Source organism: Gymnoscopelus microlampas (assembly GCF_963454915.1).
Source record: "Gymnoscopelus microlampas genome assembly, chromosome: 23".
Classification (NCBI taxonomy): Eukaryota; Metazoa; Chordata; class Actinopteri; order Myctophiformes; family Myctophidae; genus Gymnoscopelus; species Gymnoscopelus microlampas.
Genome location: NC_139960.1, coordinates 22,953,704 through 22,968,676, shown reverse-complemented (window position 1 = coordinate 22,968,676; position 14,973 = coordinate 22,953,704). Strand labels below are relative to the sequence as shown.

At 42.0% G+C, this 14,973-nt stretch overlaps 1 protein-coding gene across 6 annotated transcripts in view; it reads left to right on the top strand.

The window, feature by feature from the left end:
- osbpl8 (oxysterol binding protein-like 8) overlaps positions 1 to 14,225 on the top strand; it is a 118,001-nt gene extending 103,776 nt beyond the window's left edge. For 4 of the 6 annotated variants that reach the window (XM_084049727.1, XM_084049728.1, XM_084049726.1 and 1 more), the window contains 14 exons: positions 504 to 688; positions 1,295 to 1,376; positions 1,890 to 1,988; positions 2,422 to 2,518; positions 2,830 to 2,928; positions 3,283 to 3,380; positions 3,825 to 3,842; positions 5,537 to 5,626; positions 7,228 to 7,364; positions 8,403 to 8,588; positions 9,916 to 10,003; positions 10,878 to 10,983; positions 11,171 to 11,276; positions 11,463 to 14,225. In XM_084049727.1, the coding sequence (XP_083905853.1) occupies positions 504 to 688; positions 1,295 to 1,376; positions 1,890 to 1,988; positions 2,422 to 2,518; positions 2,830 to 2,928; positions 3,283 to 3,380; positions 3,825 to 3,842; positions 5,537 to 5,626; positions 7,228 to 7,364; positions 8,403 to 8,588; positions 9,916 to 10,003; positions 10,878 to 10,983; positions 11,171 to 11,276; positions 11,463 to 11,598 (1,527 nt within the window). In that variant the 3' untranslated portion in view covers positions 11,599 to 14,225. The remainder of the gene's footprint in view (positions 1 to 503; positions 689 to 1,294; positions 1,377 to 1,889; positions 1,989 to 2,421; positions 2,519 to 2,829; positions 2,929 to 3,282; positions 3,381 to 3,824; positions 3,843 to 5,536; positions 5,627 to 7,227; positions 7,365 to 8,402; positions 8,589 to 9,915; positions 10,004 to 10,877; positions 10,984 to 11,170; positions 11,277 to 11,462) is intronic. The other 2 variants (XM_084049729.1, XM_084049731.1) reach the window with 1 other exon arrangement.
- The last annotated feature ends 748 nt before the right edge of the window (positions 14,226 to 14,973 follow it).

The window sequence follows — 14,973 nt, the reverse complement described above, 5'->3', positions numbered from 1 at the left end:
TTAAATTTTATGTTTTTTAAATCATAATAAAAAGAAAACGGTTTGGGATAAGGTTTCCACCGACATATGTGTGTTCACGTACAGTATGTGTGTAAGTACATGTGTATCATACAGTATTTTAGATTAGTTTTTTTTACCATAATTTAATCAGGCAGTTAAAAATGTAATACAAATAAACCACTAAATGTAAATGTAATATAAAACCCAGTTAAACGGTATACTTAGTAGACCGGATTCCCAAGGGTTCTATACTAGGACCCCTCCTTTTTCTTTACAGAAAATAGCAGATCTACAGGCTTAAATCTTAGCCCCAGAGTAGGGATGCCAGGGTTAATGAATGTGGGTTAAACTATAGAATTGAGTGTCACGTTCTACAGATTAAAAAATAAAGCTCACAAATAAATAAGCATAGGAGCAGAAATAGAAATGCGACAGATGGCACACAGATGATGGACAGGGACTGTAGAGCATTGCAGTCTAACGACATGGCCTTCCTCTCCCAGGCTGGCGAGGAGTCCCAGACAGAGACGGTGTCGGAGGAGAACAAGTCTATGATCTGGATGCTGCTGAAGCAGGTGCGACCAGGGATGGACCTGTCCAAGGTGGTGTTGCCTACCTTCATCCTGGAACCAAGGTCCTTCCTGGACAAGCTCTCCGATTACTACTTCCACGCTGACTTCTTGTCCGAGTAAGTGCCCGTCCACTTTCCGTATGCATGACGCGTATATCCATTTTGCAAACCGGTTCCGCAAAGACCCGCCCCCGCCTGCCTCTCATTGACCTACAAAATGGCCCTTTCTGTGACGCACGCTCCCTAGTCACTGTGTCACATTCCAGGAGGACAGCACAGCGCGGTTATCCTCCGTGGTGGAAAATAGTGCTCTGCGCTGGCACTGCCGTTCGGTATTGCGACTCGCTCACCTAAAGGCTCGCTCGGCGGTGCCTCTCGTTGCTCAAGTCCACTAGAGACGGCACGCCTCCGACGTTGTAACTGTTTTTTTGGCCAAACTGGTGGCCGGTTCTTTGCATTAGTTGGCTCCAGTCACTTTTGAGTGGGGTGTTTTTGTTCCACAAAGACTTTATGACTGTATGCTTATTTTTTCATACAAAGGGGAGTTGTGACCTGAAAATTGCATAATGCGTCACAACATGACAAGTTGTGAGCTTGTAGATCGTCTATTTTTGGACCTGCGACTATTTTTGTACAACAAAGAGTTACAGTATGAATATATAAGTTCTATGAATTGGATGACCGCCTGAGAAACGGAACATGTGTCTTCTTGTTCCCTCCCAGGGCGGCAATAGAGGAGAACGCTTACAACCGCATGAAGAAGGTGGTGAAGTGGTACATCTCTGGATTCTACAAAAAGCCAAAGGTCAGAAGGACTGGAAGACACTTTCTTTCTTTCTTTCTATTTGTTTTTTGAGCATCATACATTTAAAAATATTTTAAAGTCACAATAAAAGGTAAAGAATTATACAGAATAAAATTAAAACAAATCCAACCATCTCCATAAACAATATAGGAAAACAATCGTGTTTGAAAAGGATCCAGGAAGAAGCTATATTCTTATCATGTCCTAACTGTTTGAACAGTTTTATATTCACTCAAATCTTATGAATAAAATAATTAAACATAATTACACATTCATTATTACAACTTCATAATGCAGTACCCTCATACAACATTTCCATCAGTATCAACAATTTCCATTTCCCTCCTTATTTCTGTATTTTTGAAAATGATTTTCTTATATTGGTATTAAAACATTCTCGAAGGTTCCTTGGAAATAAATATTTAAGTTTAGTTGACATTAAGTTGATATAGAAACAAACATGGGGTATATTCAAATGTAATTGTTTGTAATTGTTTAATTTTTTAACCCCAGGGGTTGAAGAAGCCTTACAACCCCATCATCGGAGAGACGTTCCGTTGCATGTGGCTTCACCAGAAGACCAGCAGCAAGACGTTCTACATCGCGGAGCAGGTGACAGCTAACACGACAGACACAGATGGGTTGATTGCATTAAAACTGTAATGAGAGGAGCTGTTCTATTGGGAACTGGGAAGAGAGAGAGAGAGGACTAATGGAGCTTGATGATTGAAGAGGGAAATATAGAGGGGTGAAATGAGGTGAAGAGAGAAAGGAAGGGAAAACGAGACGGGAGGGAGGTAGAGTACAAGACAAACTATGAACAGAAAACTGAAGTGTATTTTCTATAAACCTTTCACTATTTTATCATTAAAACATTCCTAGATACAATATATAATGCTCTCTTCCTATCATTCCCATGTGAACTTCAGATTCAGGTTCCATTGTGATTTGGAATTGATTAGCGTAATACTTTATGTGTGTATCGTGGATGTGTGTAATATGAGTCCTACCAGTGAACTTGGTTGGTGTGCGTCTTCTCCTTCAGGTTTCCCATCATCCTCCAGTGTCTGCCTTCTACGTCAGCAACAGGAAAGATGGTTTCTGTCTGAGTGGAAGCATCCTGGCCAAATCCAAGTTCTATGGTGAACGCACATTTTAAATGTCTTATTTGAATCAGCTTTGTTATGTTTTAACCACATGAACCATAGCGTCCCTATTCTGGGCATGTCATAATGGGAGGAAATAGTTGATCTACAAGCGTACAACATGTTTATACACAAAGATAAATACACACACAAGGCTAGAAAGGAAGCACTAAAACAGCAGAGATCTGCTATTTTCGGCACGCAACACCATCGTACAACCGGAGTGTAATTTTGGCATTACAGGCTGTTGATGATGGCTCATGATGATGATTGCTGCAGTAATTAACATGCCGTCTGTGTTTCATCAGGAAACTCGTTGTCAGCCATACTGGATGGAGAGGCTCGTCTCACTTTTCTCAACCGAGGAGAGGACTATGTCATGAACATGCCCTACGCCCACTGTAAAGGTCAGTGGGCGTAGGGCACTCCCTTCCCTTCCCTTCCCTTCCCTTCATGTCAGCAAGGACTATACTCCTATGAATACGCTACAGTACCTTGCTTGCTCACATTGTATTCAAAGTGTCTTAATTGTTCACCAAGGAAATTAAACAGTTTAATTTGTAAATGCCAGTCTCTATCAGTGAAATAAATATTGTCTACTACCAATGACTTTGGTTCATCCATTTGTAACTCCGAGAGGGTTTTAATTTTTATACACTCCTGAGCGTTGAATCAACACTCAGGAGTGCAGGCACTTGCTAAATAGTTTGACAGTTATCCATTTGTACCTACATCCTTGAACATGATTGTCTCTCTGCCAGGCATCCTCTATGGCACCATGACCCTGGAGCTGGCCGGCCAAGTCACCATCACCTGCGAGAAGACGGGCTACAGCGCTCAGCTCGAGTTCAAACTGAAAGTATGTCACAGTGTGCCCCAAATATTTTGCTAATGTCATGTCAGGCTTATCCGCTTTTAACCTGGCATCCCTATTTTTGGCATGTCATTATAGGTGAAAAGTTTCCACATTTTTCAAAATATGTCAACATGACAAAAATAGCAGATCCACAAGCTCACAACGCGTCACGATGCATTGCGAACTTATAGATTGACTATTTTTGCCGTGCAACAAAATTACGGAAGTATAGAATAGGGCTTATAGTGGTTATACCGTATTATTCATATGGAAGAGACAAACTGTAAGGCTAGTTTATTTGTATAGCAAATAACAAGGAAATTCAAAGGGCTTTGCATAAAACATTGAGATTTTCATTTCATGTCTCTGTCACTGTCCATTACCCATCCTCTCCATTCCTCTCCACACCCTTCCCCATGCCCACACACACCCTGTCCCATACCACAGCCTGCACTCTTGAGCCAGGTACAGTACATTAACCACATGAACCCTAGTGTCCCTATTCTGGGCATGCCATAATAAAGGAACATTTGTAGAAAATGGGTATACATTCGGTGAAAACAGCAGATCTACATGCTCACAACGTGATGTGTTCCGAACTTGTAGATCAGCTGTTTTCCGCAAAGAGATTTGGTGCAGAGGGGAAAAGTACTGACCCCTGGGGTCAACAAAGTATATACTGTTGGGTTTGAGTGGTTAATACATTCCCATTGATATAGCCACAAATTAAGATGATCCACTCCTATATAAACCCTTTGTATCAGTACATCGAGATTCAATATCAAGATTAACTTTATTGTCCAACAAAGTGGAAGATTTGGCTGCAGTGGTAAAAGAAAAAACATTCTGCATACAAAACAACAAAAAACAAAAAAAGATGCACCTAGAAAAACTGAAAAACAGCAGCCCTGGCAACCAACTTCCATTATTTTTCTCATCCATTTTCTTAGCTGCTGCTATTTAAATGTTTTATTGACACGGGGATAAATTAATATTTAAATCCGTTTAGTCTGCAACAAGGGAACCCTGAACCTCCTCCCAGAGGGCAGTAGTTGATACTCAGCGTGTAGAACATGGGATGAAAGATGTCTCACCTGTATAATATTCCCTGCAGTCTGCATCAGTTGGACCAGTTTGGACTTTAGTTGCACGGAAAGGTTACCAGACCGAACTGTGATGCCGTATCTGATAAGGCTCTCCAAGACTGCATGATAAAAGACTGACATAAATTTTTGATCAACACGTGAACTTAAGTCGAAGCAGGAAGTGCAGTGGTTGTTGTAATCTCCTGCAGACACTGTCCACATGGGTGATCCAGGTTAATGATTTGTCAATGAAAATACCAAGGTGTTTGTATGAGGAGACTCCCGGTTTCGGAGTCAAACAGAGGAAGTTTGATATTAAGTTGCAGCAGGCCAGAAAATTATACACAATAGCTGTTTATGAGATACTGACGGACATTTAATAGTGAATTAAGTTTTATTCCATAAACCAGTGGTTCTCAAACATTTTCATGTCAAGGACCCCCAAACTGATATGTATTTGGCCAGGGACCACCATAAGAGAACATGTGTATGGTTAAAAACATTCCGATTTCTTTACCGTTTTTCCACTATTACATTTTTTTTTTATTGTGAGCTTGTAGATCGGCCAAAAAGCTGAAGTATAAAATAGTGTTAACCCATTTAGACCTGAGGCCGATTCTAAAAACGCCTTCTAAATCCTGACCTAAGTTTTCTGGAAAACTTCAAATATTTATTCAAAAATTACAAAAAATGGTTGTTGCTATGTTACATAGCAACAACTTACCCCAAAAGGGGTTCCCAGATTGAAAGGTATAGTTACGTATTGGAGTTCCCGGTCTAAATGGGTTAAAGTGGTTAAACTGTTCTCATTTTTCAGAGGACCCCCTAGAACCCCCCCAAAGACCCCTGGGGGTCCCTGGACCCCACTTTGAGAACCACTGCCATAAGTGACTGTTTCCCAGTCAGTGATTGAATTCTATGCATATCTCTCCCTCCCTCTCAATGTCTCTCCTTCACCCTTCCTCCTTCTCTTCCTTTTACCTCCTTTCTCCTGACATTACCTTGTCCCCTCCTTCCACCTCCCCTGTGTCCTGTTTCTGTCCTGTCCCTTGTCCCCTGTCTCCTGTCCTCTAGCCGTTCTTGGGCAACTATGACAGTGTAAATCAGATCGCAGGGAAGATCAAGCTGGGCAAAGAGGTGCTGGCTACGCTAGAAGGACATTGGGTAAGAAAATTCTAAGGTTTGTGAAATGAATTAAGAATGGATGATAGTCATATCTGTTGTAGGGTTGAAGTGATCCATTGAATTATCAATCCATCAACCAAAACTTAATTGCATAGATTATATTAGAGATTAAATGAAAAACTAATCAACAGATTGCTAATCATTAATTGCAGTCCTAATCTGTTGCTTTTCACTGGTTGTGTGTTGTAATGCTTGTGGAATGGAATTCCAACTCTATGAAGGCGCCTCTCTCTCTCTCTCTCTCTCTCTCTCTCTCTCTCTCTCTCTCTCTCTCTCTCTCTCTCTCTCTCTCTCTCTCTTGGAATGGCTGAGATTTTATTTTAAAGACAACTTTTACATTTTGTGCTGCAGATTGGGGCAAAAAAAGCCTGGCGCAACCTGCTATATTATGACTATGTCATTTCTTGTTTCTAGAAACGCTACAGAAAAAGCTGCATGTCAGAATTTCCCTCCAAATAATATGTAATCAATTAGTTTGATTAACTGTTGCACCCCTGATTAATACTGTGACAAGGACAGTGGGGACGCAGGCTGTTGTCACACAGGCCTAGACGTCTCTGCATCGTGTATCCTTCATGCTGTGTTTGATTTGTTTTCACGGCAGCATCCAGCTGTGTCTTTGGCTCTTTGATGTCCTCTCCGTTATTCAAAGACACCCAGGCATGATATACTGTGGGTGTACTGCAGACAGAGGAGATTGAAGCATTATTAGACATGGAGACAGAGCAGAAGAAAGGATGACACGGAGAGAGATGGAGATGGAAGAATGAAGTGTAGAATAAATAGGCTAGGGTTTGAGGTGGAAAAGGAAAATAATAGCCATATTAGCCTGAGCCTGCCCCATCCATAACAATGGGCTGAATCATTATTCTCCCTCATGCCTGCCACAAGGCATTCTGTTTTGTGTTTGTTTGTGGGGAACCAGTATGGTTACTGCTTCTATAAGTGAGAAGAACTGGATGTTTGCAGGCCAGGCCCAGGCCAGGCCCATAGAAATGAGTCAATACTGTTTCGGTGCTCTCAGCCTTTTCTTTTTTTCCCCAGTTAGTCTTTACTTTTATAAGGTTTTGAATTATAAGCATGTAGCAAAGTGTCTCTTCTCTGTCTTTCTTTCTTTGTTTGTCTCTCTCTGTCTGTCTAGCTCAACATCTAGCCTGTTCTTAATTGGCCATTAATTTAACTTGCCTGAGGCTTCCAGCCGTTCTGCTAATAGTGATTCAGCACTTTGCCATTTCAGTTGATTGCAATTTAGTTGTTTTGACATTTTGATGATAGAACATGTTGTCTCTCTGTGTGTGTGCGCGCGAGTGAGCATGCGAGTGAGCATGCGAGTGAGTGTGTGTCTCTGTCTGTCTGTCTGTCTGTCTGTGGTATGTGTGGGGGGCAAATCTGCTCCTGGTTTAATCCCTAATATGTACTTTGTTGCGTATCGTGTCACACAACATGTTGTGAACTATTTCACCGACACAACCAAGTATAAATCAGGCTTAAGTGCGTGTATATTGTGTGCTTCAGCAGTGAGTGAAGCTATTCTGGAGTGTGCACAACATAACATTTCCGCATCCCCTCCTCCCTTCCAGGACAGCGAGATCTTCATCAATGATAAGAAGACAGGCATGAGGGAAGTGTTCTTCAACCCCACCCCAGAGCTGAGGCAGAGCAGACTGACCCGTTGCACCGTCCCCCCTGAGGAGCAGAACGAATTTGAATCTGAAAGGTCTTTTACCATCTCTCAGTCATCTCTCTGTACCGTCCTTCCCACAATAATGTTCCCTGTCTACGTACAGTACGAGGCTCCCTAGGAGTTCCTCTGTGTGTGTTCTGTTCTGTTTATGAAACCCTCAAGAAAAATGTTGGAAACTTTACTAATACTGTATCAATAGCACTATATATTTTATCATTGGAAAGTCCATTTCCCTTTAAAATATGTCATCATCATCATCATTCATTTAATTCAAGACTATGTTCACATGGTATGGAGCACAGATTCATAAATAGACAGTATCCAATATATAACAATATTCGTACAGACATAGCAAAAGGCAGGACATGCATTATTTTAGTTAATAGAAAAGCACCCAATTTACAGATGCATTTTGGCTTATGTAGCGTAACTAATACATTTTTAATGGCAGTAATCTTGTAATCTGACAAGTTAATTCTAAAAGTAACATTACCCAACACTGCCCATTTGTAATGAACATGCATTTGTGGTTGAGTCCCAAACAAACACAGTTTCAATGTAGTTTCAATGTAGGCAGTGATGTTGTGCTTGGGGCATGTTTTACACAAGACCCTTCCGCTCAACAAGTGGCATATTTTCAACCAGAATGTGTCAATGGGATTTTTGTCAAAAGAAACCTGTTGAAGGGTTTGTGCAGGAAAGTATGAAGTAAGCTCATTGTTAGTAGTAGAGGCTAGTCTATGGTGTCAGTACTATGATGTCCTGTTCATGACATCAGGGATCATAAATGCACAAAACGCAGGTTTCCCTTCATTTATGCACTGTCCAGGGTAACATTTCACACAGCAAAAACGCTGGGAGTTAAGTAGATTAGTAAAGTTTTGCTCTGTAAAAGAATGAAGAGAGAGAGAGAGCAAAAAAATAGTTAGTACTATCAATATGACATCATCTACATGATATCCAAGATCCACATGGAAGATCCACATTAGACCCTATCTTTCTTCCTTGTCACCGTTTTCACCGTTTCTCTCATGAACTTATTTTGTTGTGTTGTGTTGCTTCTCTCTCCAGGTTGTGGCAGCACGTGACGCGGGCCATCAACAACAAGGACCAGACCGAGGCCACCAATGAGAAATTCATCCTGGAGGAGGCTCAGAGGAAGTTGGCCCGCGAGCGCAAGGTCAAGTGCGAGGACTGGATCCCTGCATTGTTCGAACAGGACCCCATTACTGGAGAGTGGCATTACAGATATGCTGAGTGAGTGGTTAACACACAGCTGTGAAATCCTCGGTGTTAATTTAACCCCTTAAGCTCTGTACTTTGTTGACCGGGGTCCCCAAGTGCTCTCTACCTGACCCCCTCCTTTTCCCCCTCTACACTAAATCCCTTCGCCGAAAATATCCAGTCTGCAAGCTCACAACGCGTTGCATCTCTACACATTGTGGGGGCCCTTGACATGAAAAAGTTTTGAGCACCACTGATATAGCAACATATGTTTCTCAGAACACTTTTAGGATTTAGAAGACAGTTTTAGAATCGGCCTCAGGTCTAATGGGTTAAAAGTCTCAGTGTCCTGTTTGTTTGTAAAGTTTTTTTTAACATGGGTTTGATGGATGATAGTTCAAGAATACATTATGCTCTAATATAAAATATGAAAATCAGCCCCATGTTGTGCAGAGGTCAAGGTTAAAAACAGGAAGAGGGAGCCATCTACTGGTATTTTTCTGTAAATACAGGGAATATTTTCTTGCCTCCCCACTATGTTCACTGTAACTTTGTGAATACTTATGTTGAATATTAACCTTTTATAAGAGGGCCTGTTCATTAACTTTCAAGAGTAAAAATTATACAGCATGTGAATATAAAGCTAAACTACTTTGGTTGAAACATCAAGACAGCATTTTGCAAGTGTAGCTAACACAGTTTATTTACAGTACAGTGACTAAATGATACAATTCTGACCCCTAGTGGCTGTTTGGTCTTGTACAATACCAATACTTGACAACATTAGCCTGTGAAAAAGAGGTAGATTTTCTGGGGTATATCGGCAAATGGCAGCTTCATATAAGCCTCCACTGCAGATTAATAGAATAAACACAAGAATGTGAAAGTAAAATTACTTTAACTCATTAAGACCTGTGGCCTAACTCTAGACTGTAAGAATGTAATACTTTGCTTCCTTGTCTCTCAAACAAGTATAAGGTGAATAGTTTAATATTCAGATTCAGATCTCACGTATATAGCCTTGTACTGGAAGTTGCTGGATTGAATCATACATTTACAGATGTTAACAGATTTTCTTCAACATTTTCTCCCTATTTTTTCCTGCCATTGGGTGGGTGTGTTTATGTTGCTCATATTTTCCCAATTCTCTAAGTGTAATCTGTCTCTCTCATTTCTCTGTCTCTCTCTCTCTCCGTCCTTCTCTGTCTCTCTCTCTCACGTTAATGTGTGTGTGTGTGTGTGTGTGTGTGTGTGTGTGTGTGTGTGTGTGTGTGTGTGTGTGTGTGTGTGTGTGTGTGTGTGTGTGTGTGTGTGTGTCTGCGTGTACGTGTGTGTGACTCTCTCCCCCTCCCGACCTCAGCACGCGGCCGTGGGACCCCCTCAATGATCTGATTCAGTTTGAGAAAGATGGCTGGATTCAGACTCAGGTCCGACACCGCACGCCTATGGTACGTTCTGGCAGTGTTATTAGTCTCAGTAACCAGGGGCCGCGGAGGGACAAATGCAAGTGTCAGGTAGGTCGGCCCGATCAAATAAACCGCCGCCCACTCCCTTCCAAATTGTATTTACAATTTTCTTTTTTTTACCTCGCTCATCTCACCTGCCCTCCGCACAGCGCTCGTTGCATTCATTTGACCACCTAAGTGTCTCGTTTGGCCTCTCCCACCGCCTGCCTGCGCTGTCTGTGTCCTCTCTGATCCAACCACCGATATCAACCGACACACGCGTGCCTCCACCATCGCTGATTGGCGGCCATTTTCCCACCCTTCACCTCTTCATCCATTTCCCAGCTATGTTTTGTTTTCCGTTTTCCCCGCGTTGTGACTCAGTGTGGTCACATAGGTTTTTGTCGTTTCCGTCTTTCGTTGTTAATAATAAATAACTACTTTGGTTGCGTGCATGCTGTGTTCCATGTGCACTCGCTGGAAGCTGCGCTAGTCCACTGTCTACGCCTGGCCGTGCTTGTTTTGAGAGACATTAGATAGTTTTACTTACTTAGTTACTTTATCTGGACGTGGCTGACAAGCATGCCTCCTATGGATGACAATGCACTGCACGGCACTGATGAGCACACTGTGCTGTAGGTGTGTGTGTGTGTGTGTGTGTCTCAAATGATTTGTGCTAATACTAGCAGTTGTGTGGTAGTAGTGTACTATTTCTTATAAATTATATAGTTTTTATAACATAGTTATTGAAAATAGACTGCATAGTGTTTGTGTGGCATGGATGTGTTTGCTGGTGTTTTGTCTCCTTGTTTGTTTGACTCGGGTGTTAACCTGTATTGTGTGTGTGTGTGTGTGTGTGGTGTACTATTTACTCCAGGTGACGGCACCAAAGAGAAAACACAAGCATAGCGACAAACCTAAGAGTACAGAGAGTGGCTGTTCCTCACCTGAGCTCGACCGCCAAGACTCCTCTGGCAGCGAACGTGAGTCTCACGCACGTGCACACACACACACACACACACACACACACACACACACACACACACACACACACACACACAATACAACATTCTTTCTCATCTCACTATGTGCTACCTTTAAATGTGCAATAGTGATAACCAAAAACAAATGTAGAAACACACTCAATAATGTTGCACCACTGTTTTGCAGGACACAAAAGCAAACACAACAGCCGGTTGAGGAAAAAGGGAACTGACCTCAGTGAACTTCAAAGTGCCATTGAATCTATCAAACAAACGCAGGAGGACATCAACAGGTGACACACCAGACTGTTTCTCGCACTCTTTTCATGCCTCATTTTTGTAAGAGAGAGCATCAAATGTGTGTGTGTGTGTGTGTGTGTGTGTGTGTGTGTGTGTGTGTGTGTGTGTGTGTGTGTGTGTGTGTGTGTGTGTGTGTGTGTGTGTGTGTGTGTGTGTGTGTGTGTGTGTGTGTCCTCCAGGAGCATCGGTGTGCTGAGGAGCCGTACGGCAAGCCAGGTTTCGTCGGCGGGAGGCTCCTTCCTCCATCAGCGTGACTATGTCATCATCATCTTCCTTGTCCTGCTTCAGGTCGTCATCAATTTCATCTTCAAGTAGCAAGTTCATAGCCCTCACACACACACACCCACCCACACACACACATATACTCACACACACAACCGCACTCTTGAACTATGAACTCAAGCCATTATGGTGACGGATCACAGCCGTGAACTTTGAGCTGGCCGCCACTGGATCATAAGATTCCCCTCCATCTTGAACCAATACTGCCCCCCCCCCCCCCCTGCGGATAAACAACCAAGTTGTGGTCCTGACAAACACGCCCACTTACGTTAAAGAAAACAACAAACAACAAAGAGACGTTTTTAAAAACTTGTTATTTATTTTTTACCTGTTCTTAACTGCTCTAAATCCACAAACTGTGGAAGTGATCCTTGAATTTCAAAACGGAGAGGAGGAGGTCTTGATGAGACTGCAGCACGGCCCCGAGTGGAAGGTGATGAGGTTTTTGAACTAACACTGATAGTTGGCAGATTCCCCCCCCACCACTCTCAATGGACTGAAGGTTCACATTTCACTTCGCTCCCAGACTACAGGGACCATTTGACAATGAAGAGACTAATACATGAAAACATTTTTTTAATTTGACTCTCCTTTTTTTTCTTTTAAACTAAAGGATTGTGCTGTTTTTATTTTTTGGGTGTGTGAGTAGACCTCTACTTGGAAAGGACAAACAAAACAAAACAAAGGAAGGAAACGAGTGAGAGTAAAGGAATAACAAAATGAAGTGGTCCAATATATGTGATTTTTATTTTTTATTACTGGTGTCATTATCAAACGCTTTATCTGGCTTGAAGTTCCAAACGTGAAGGGGAGAATGGTAAATGGAACGGTAATAAAGCAAAGTGACATTGTAAACCAAAATGAAAGCTACGATTACTGAGGTTTGCTTGCGATTCTTTTCACCTTTTGCATACGAGGTCGATGTAAAATAAAACAAAACAAGAGAACCAGATGTTCTTACTGTACAGGTAGCATGTGCAGTATAAGGAATGGTCTGAACATTAACCCTACGTATGTTGTCTTAATGTTACTACAGTACGAGACATATGGTAGACACTTTACTGTTAGGAGGCGATAGATTTTTTCTAATTATAACTGTCACTGTTGTCGATCGTCCATAATGACATAAGTACGTAACAGCCAAACACAGTGTGTAGAATAGAAGTCGGTCCCACCCACTGTGTAAATAACCAATGGGATCGGCTAACTCAAATAGCGCGTGTGTCGTTTCTGTGAGATGCCACACGCAGGCACTCACTCACATTCTGTGCACAAGTCAGTCTCTTGTATCTTGTGTTTTTTGTTTCGTTTTGTTTTTTTGCCGGTGATTGTATTGATAAACACGTAGAGTTGAGGCAAAAATCACACACGCAAACCCACTCTAGTGAGGCATGAACTCACACACACACACACACACACACACACACACACACACATCTTGGTGTTCACCATATCACCGGTTAACCAAAACATAACCTGTTGCTTTTGTTTTTTATTGTGTGTTGTTGTTGTTTTTTATTCTTAGCCATGTAAATGTTTACAGATTTGGCTTTCTCCACTGTAGGAGGTCTATAAAGAGGTCATGCTAGTTTGATAGAGAGTTAGCTGTGCATTGAAGGCACCCGGATGGACGTGTGTAACTATGTGTTGTACATTTTTTTTAATTATTTTTTTTATGTGCGTCTTCATTGCCTCAATTGCTCATCTTAATAGAGAAGCCAGACATGAGAATGTGGAGAAAACAAAACTTTAACACCAGTGCCTTCTAGAGTTGGGCTGGGAGGCGTAAGGTAAGGGGTTTGACTGCTGGGGCGGGGCAGAGCATCACATAAGTCACATTTATAGAGAGGATGTGCCATATGAAGCCTTAGCGAAGAGTCCCGATTGGCTCCCCACCTCTTAGCCCCACCCCTCTCCTGGAGTCACGGTAGCGACACAGCTGTGCGTCTCTGGATGCCGATTCCTGCCACTGGAGAGAGAAGGTCTCTTTCTCTCTCCACCTCATCCCTCCATCCTGGTCTGTCTGTCTGTCTCTCTTGCCACGCTGCTATCAGTCCTTGTTGCTGCGTTGCTATATCTCTCTCCCTCTCCCGCCCTCCCCCCCTCCTCTCTCTCTCTCTCTCTCTCTCTCTCTCTCTCTCTCTCTCTCTCTCTCTCTCTCTCTCTCTCTCTCTCTCTCTCTCTCTCTCTCTCTCTCTCTCTCTCTCTCTCTCTCTCTCTCTCTCTCTCTCTCTCTCTCTCTCGCTATCTCTCTCTCAGGCACCAAATCCAGGGGAACAAACCATGTCTATGCTCGTCACTGTCACTGTTTATGTAAAAAAAAAACTAAAGATGTTATTTTTCTTTTCTATGTGGGTATGTTTTTGCACGTAGTTGTAGATCGTTTTCCTTGTTTGTTTGTTTATTTTTGTTTTGTTATCGTTTGTTTTTATTCAGTGCGGATTTTTAAAGTTCCATGACTCACTGATGCCGTTTTCATTCTTCGTCATTTGCAGCGTTGCTACGCTTGACGTGCGCACACTGTCGATGACATCAACCCCACCCCTTCTCACACAGCCCTCCCTTTCCCCACCATATTTATTTCTATGGCAACTGTAACTTCCTGGAAGTTGATGGTCACTTGTAACATATCACCAAATAAAAACAAATGACATCCTTGACTGGTTTGTCTGGAGGCGTTTGTCATGGAGGGGTGGTGGTAATGATGTGTCATGAAGGAACTTAATTGGAAGTACATGTACATAGATATATTAACATTTTATTGTGACTTTTCTCCATTTCACCTACTTTTTAAATTACTATTTTATTTTCATTCATTCATTATTTTTTTGTTGCTGTTAGTCGCTTTTATGCAAATGTTTATTCATCCTCTCATTCCACTTAATGATTTGTATCTATTTACTGTTTCTTGTGACCATGGCCAACATGGGTGGTTTGTGGTTTTCACTTTTTTATTTTTCTTCTACAGACACCTTGCCATTCTATACAGTACAAGCTTTGTCATGTTTGCTGAAATATGAATATTCTAAATGTCCTGCTGGCAGCTCCTAAAAGTTGTGCAGTGCTGCTCCTTGACCAAAGTGTTTTGAACTGACCGACCCACTCTCAACATTATTCTTAGGGGCCTGGATCGCTGGCGTAGAGGTCCGGACACCACCTAGACTCTAAAGTAGCGTGACAGCACATTGTGGCTTCGAGTCCTGATCCCGACGGCCTTTGGTGCATGTCACTCCCCATCTCTCTCCCCATTTCCTGTCAGCCTACTATCCTATCAATAAAGGCATAAAAAAGCCCCAAAAGAAATCAAAAAAGAAAAAAACATTATTCTTACTGTTAGTAATACTGGCTCTAATAATTATAATAAGCCTGCACATTTCAATATGTTTGATAATGTGAGTGATACAGTAA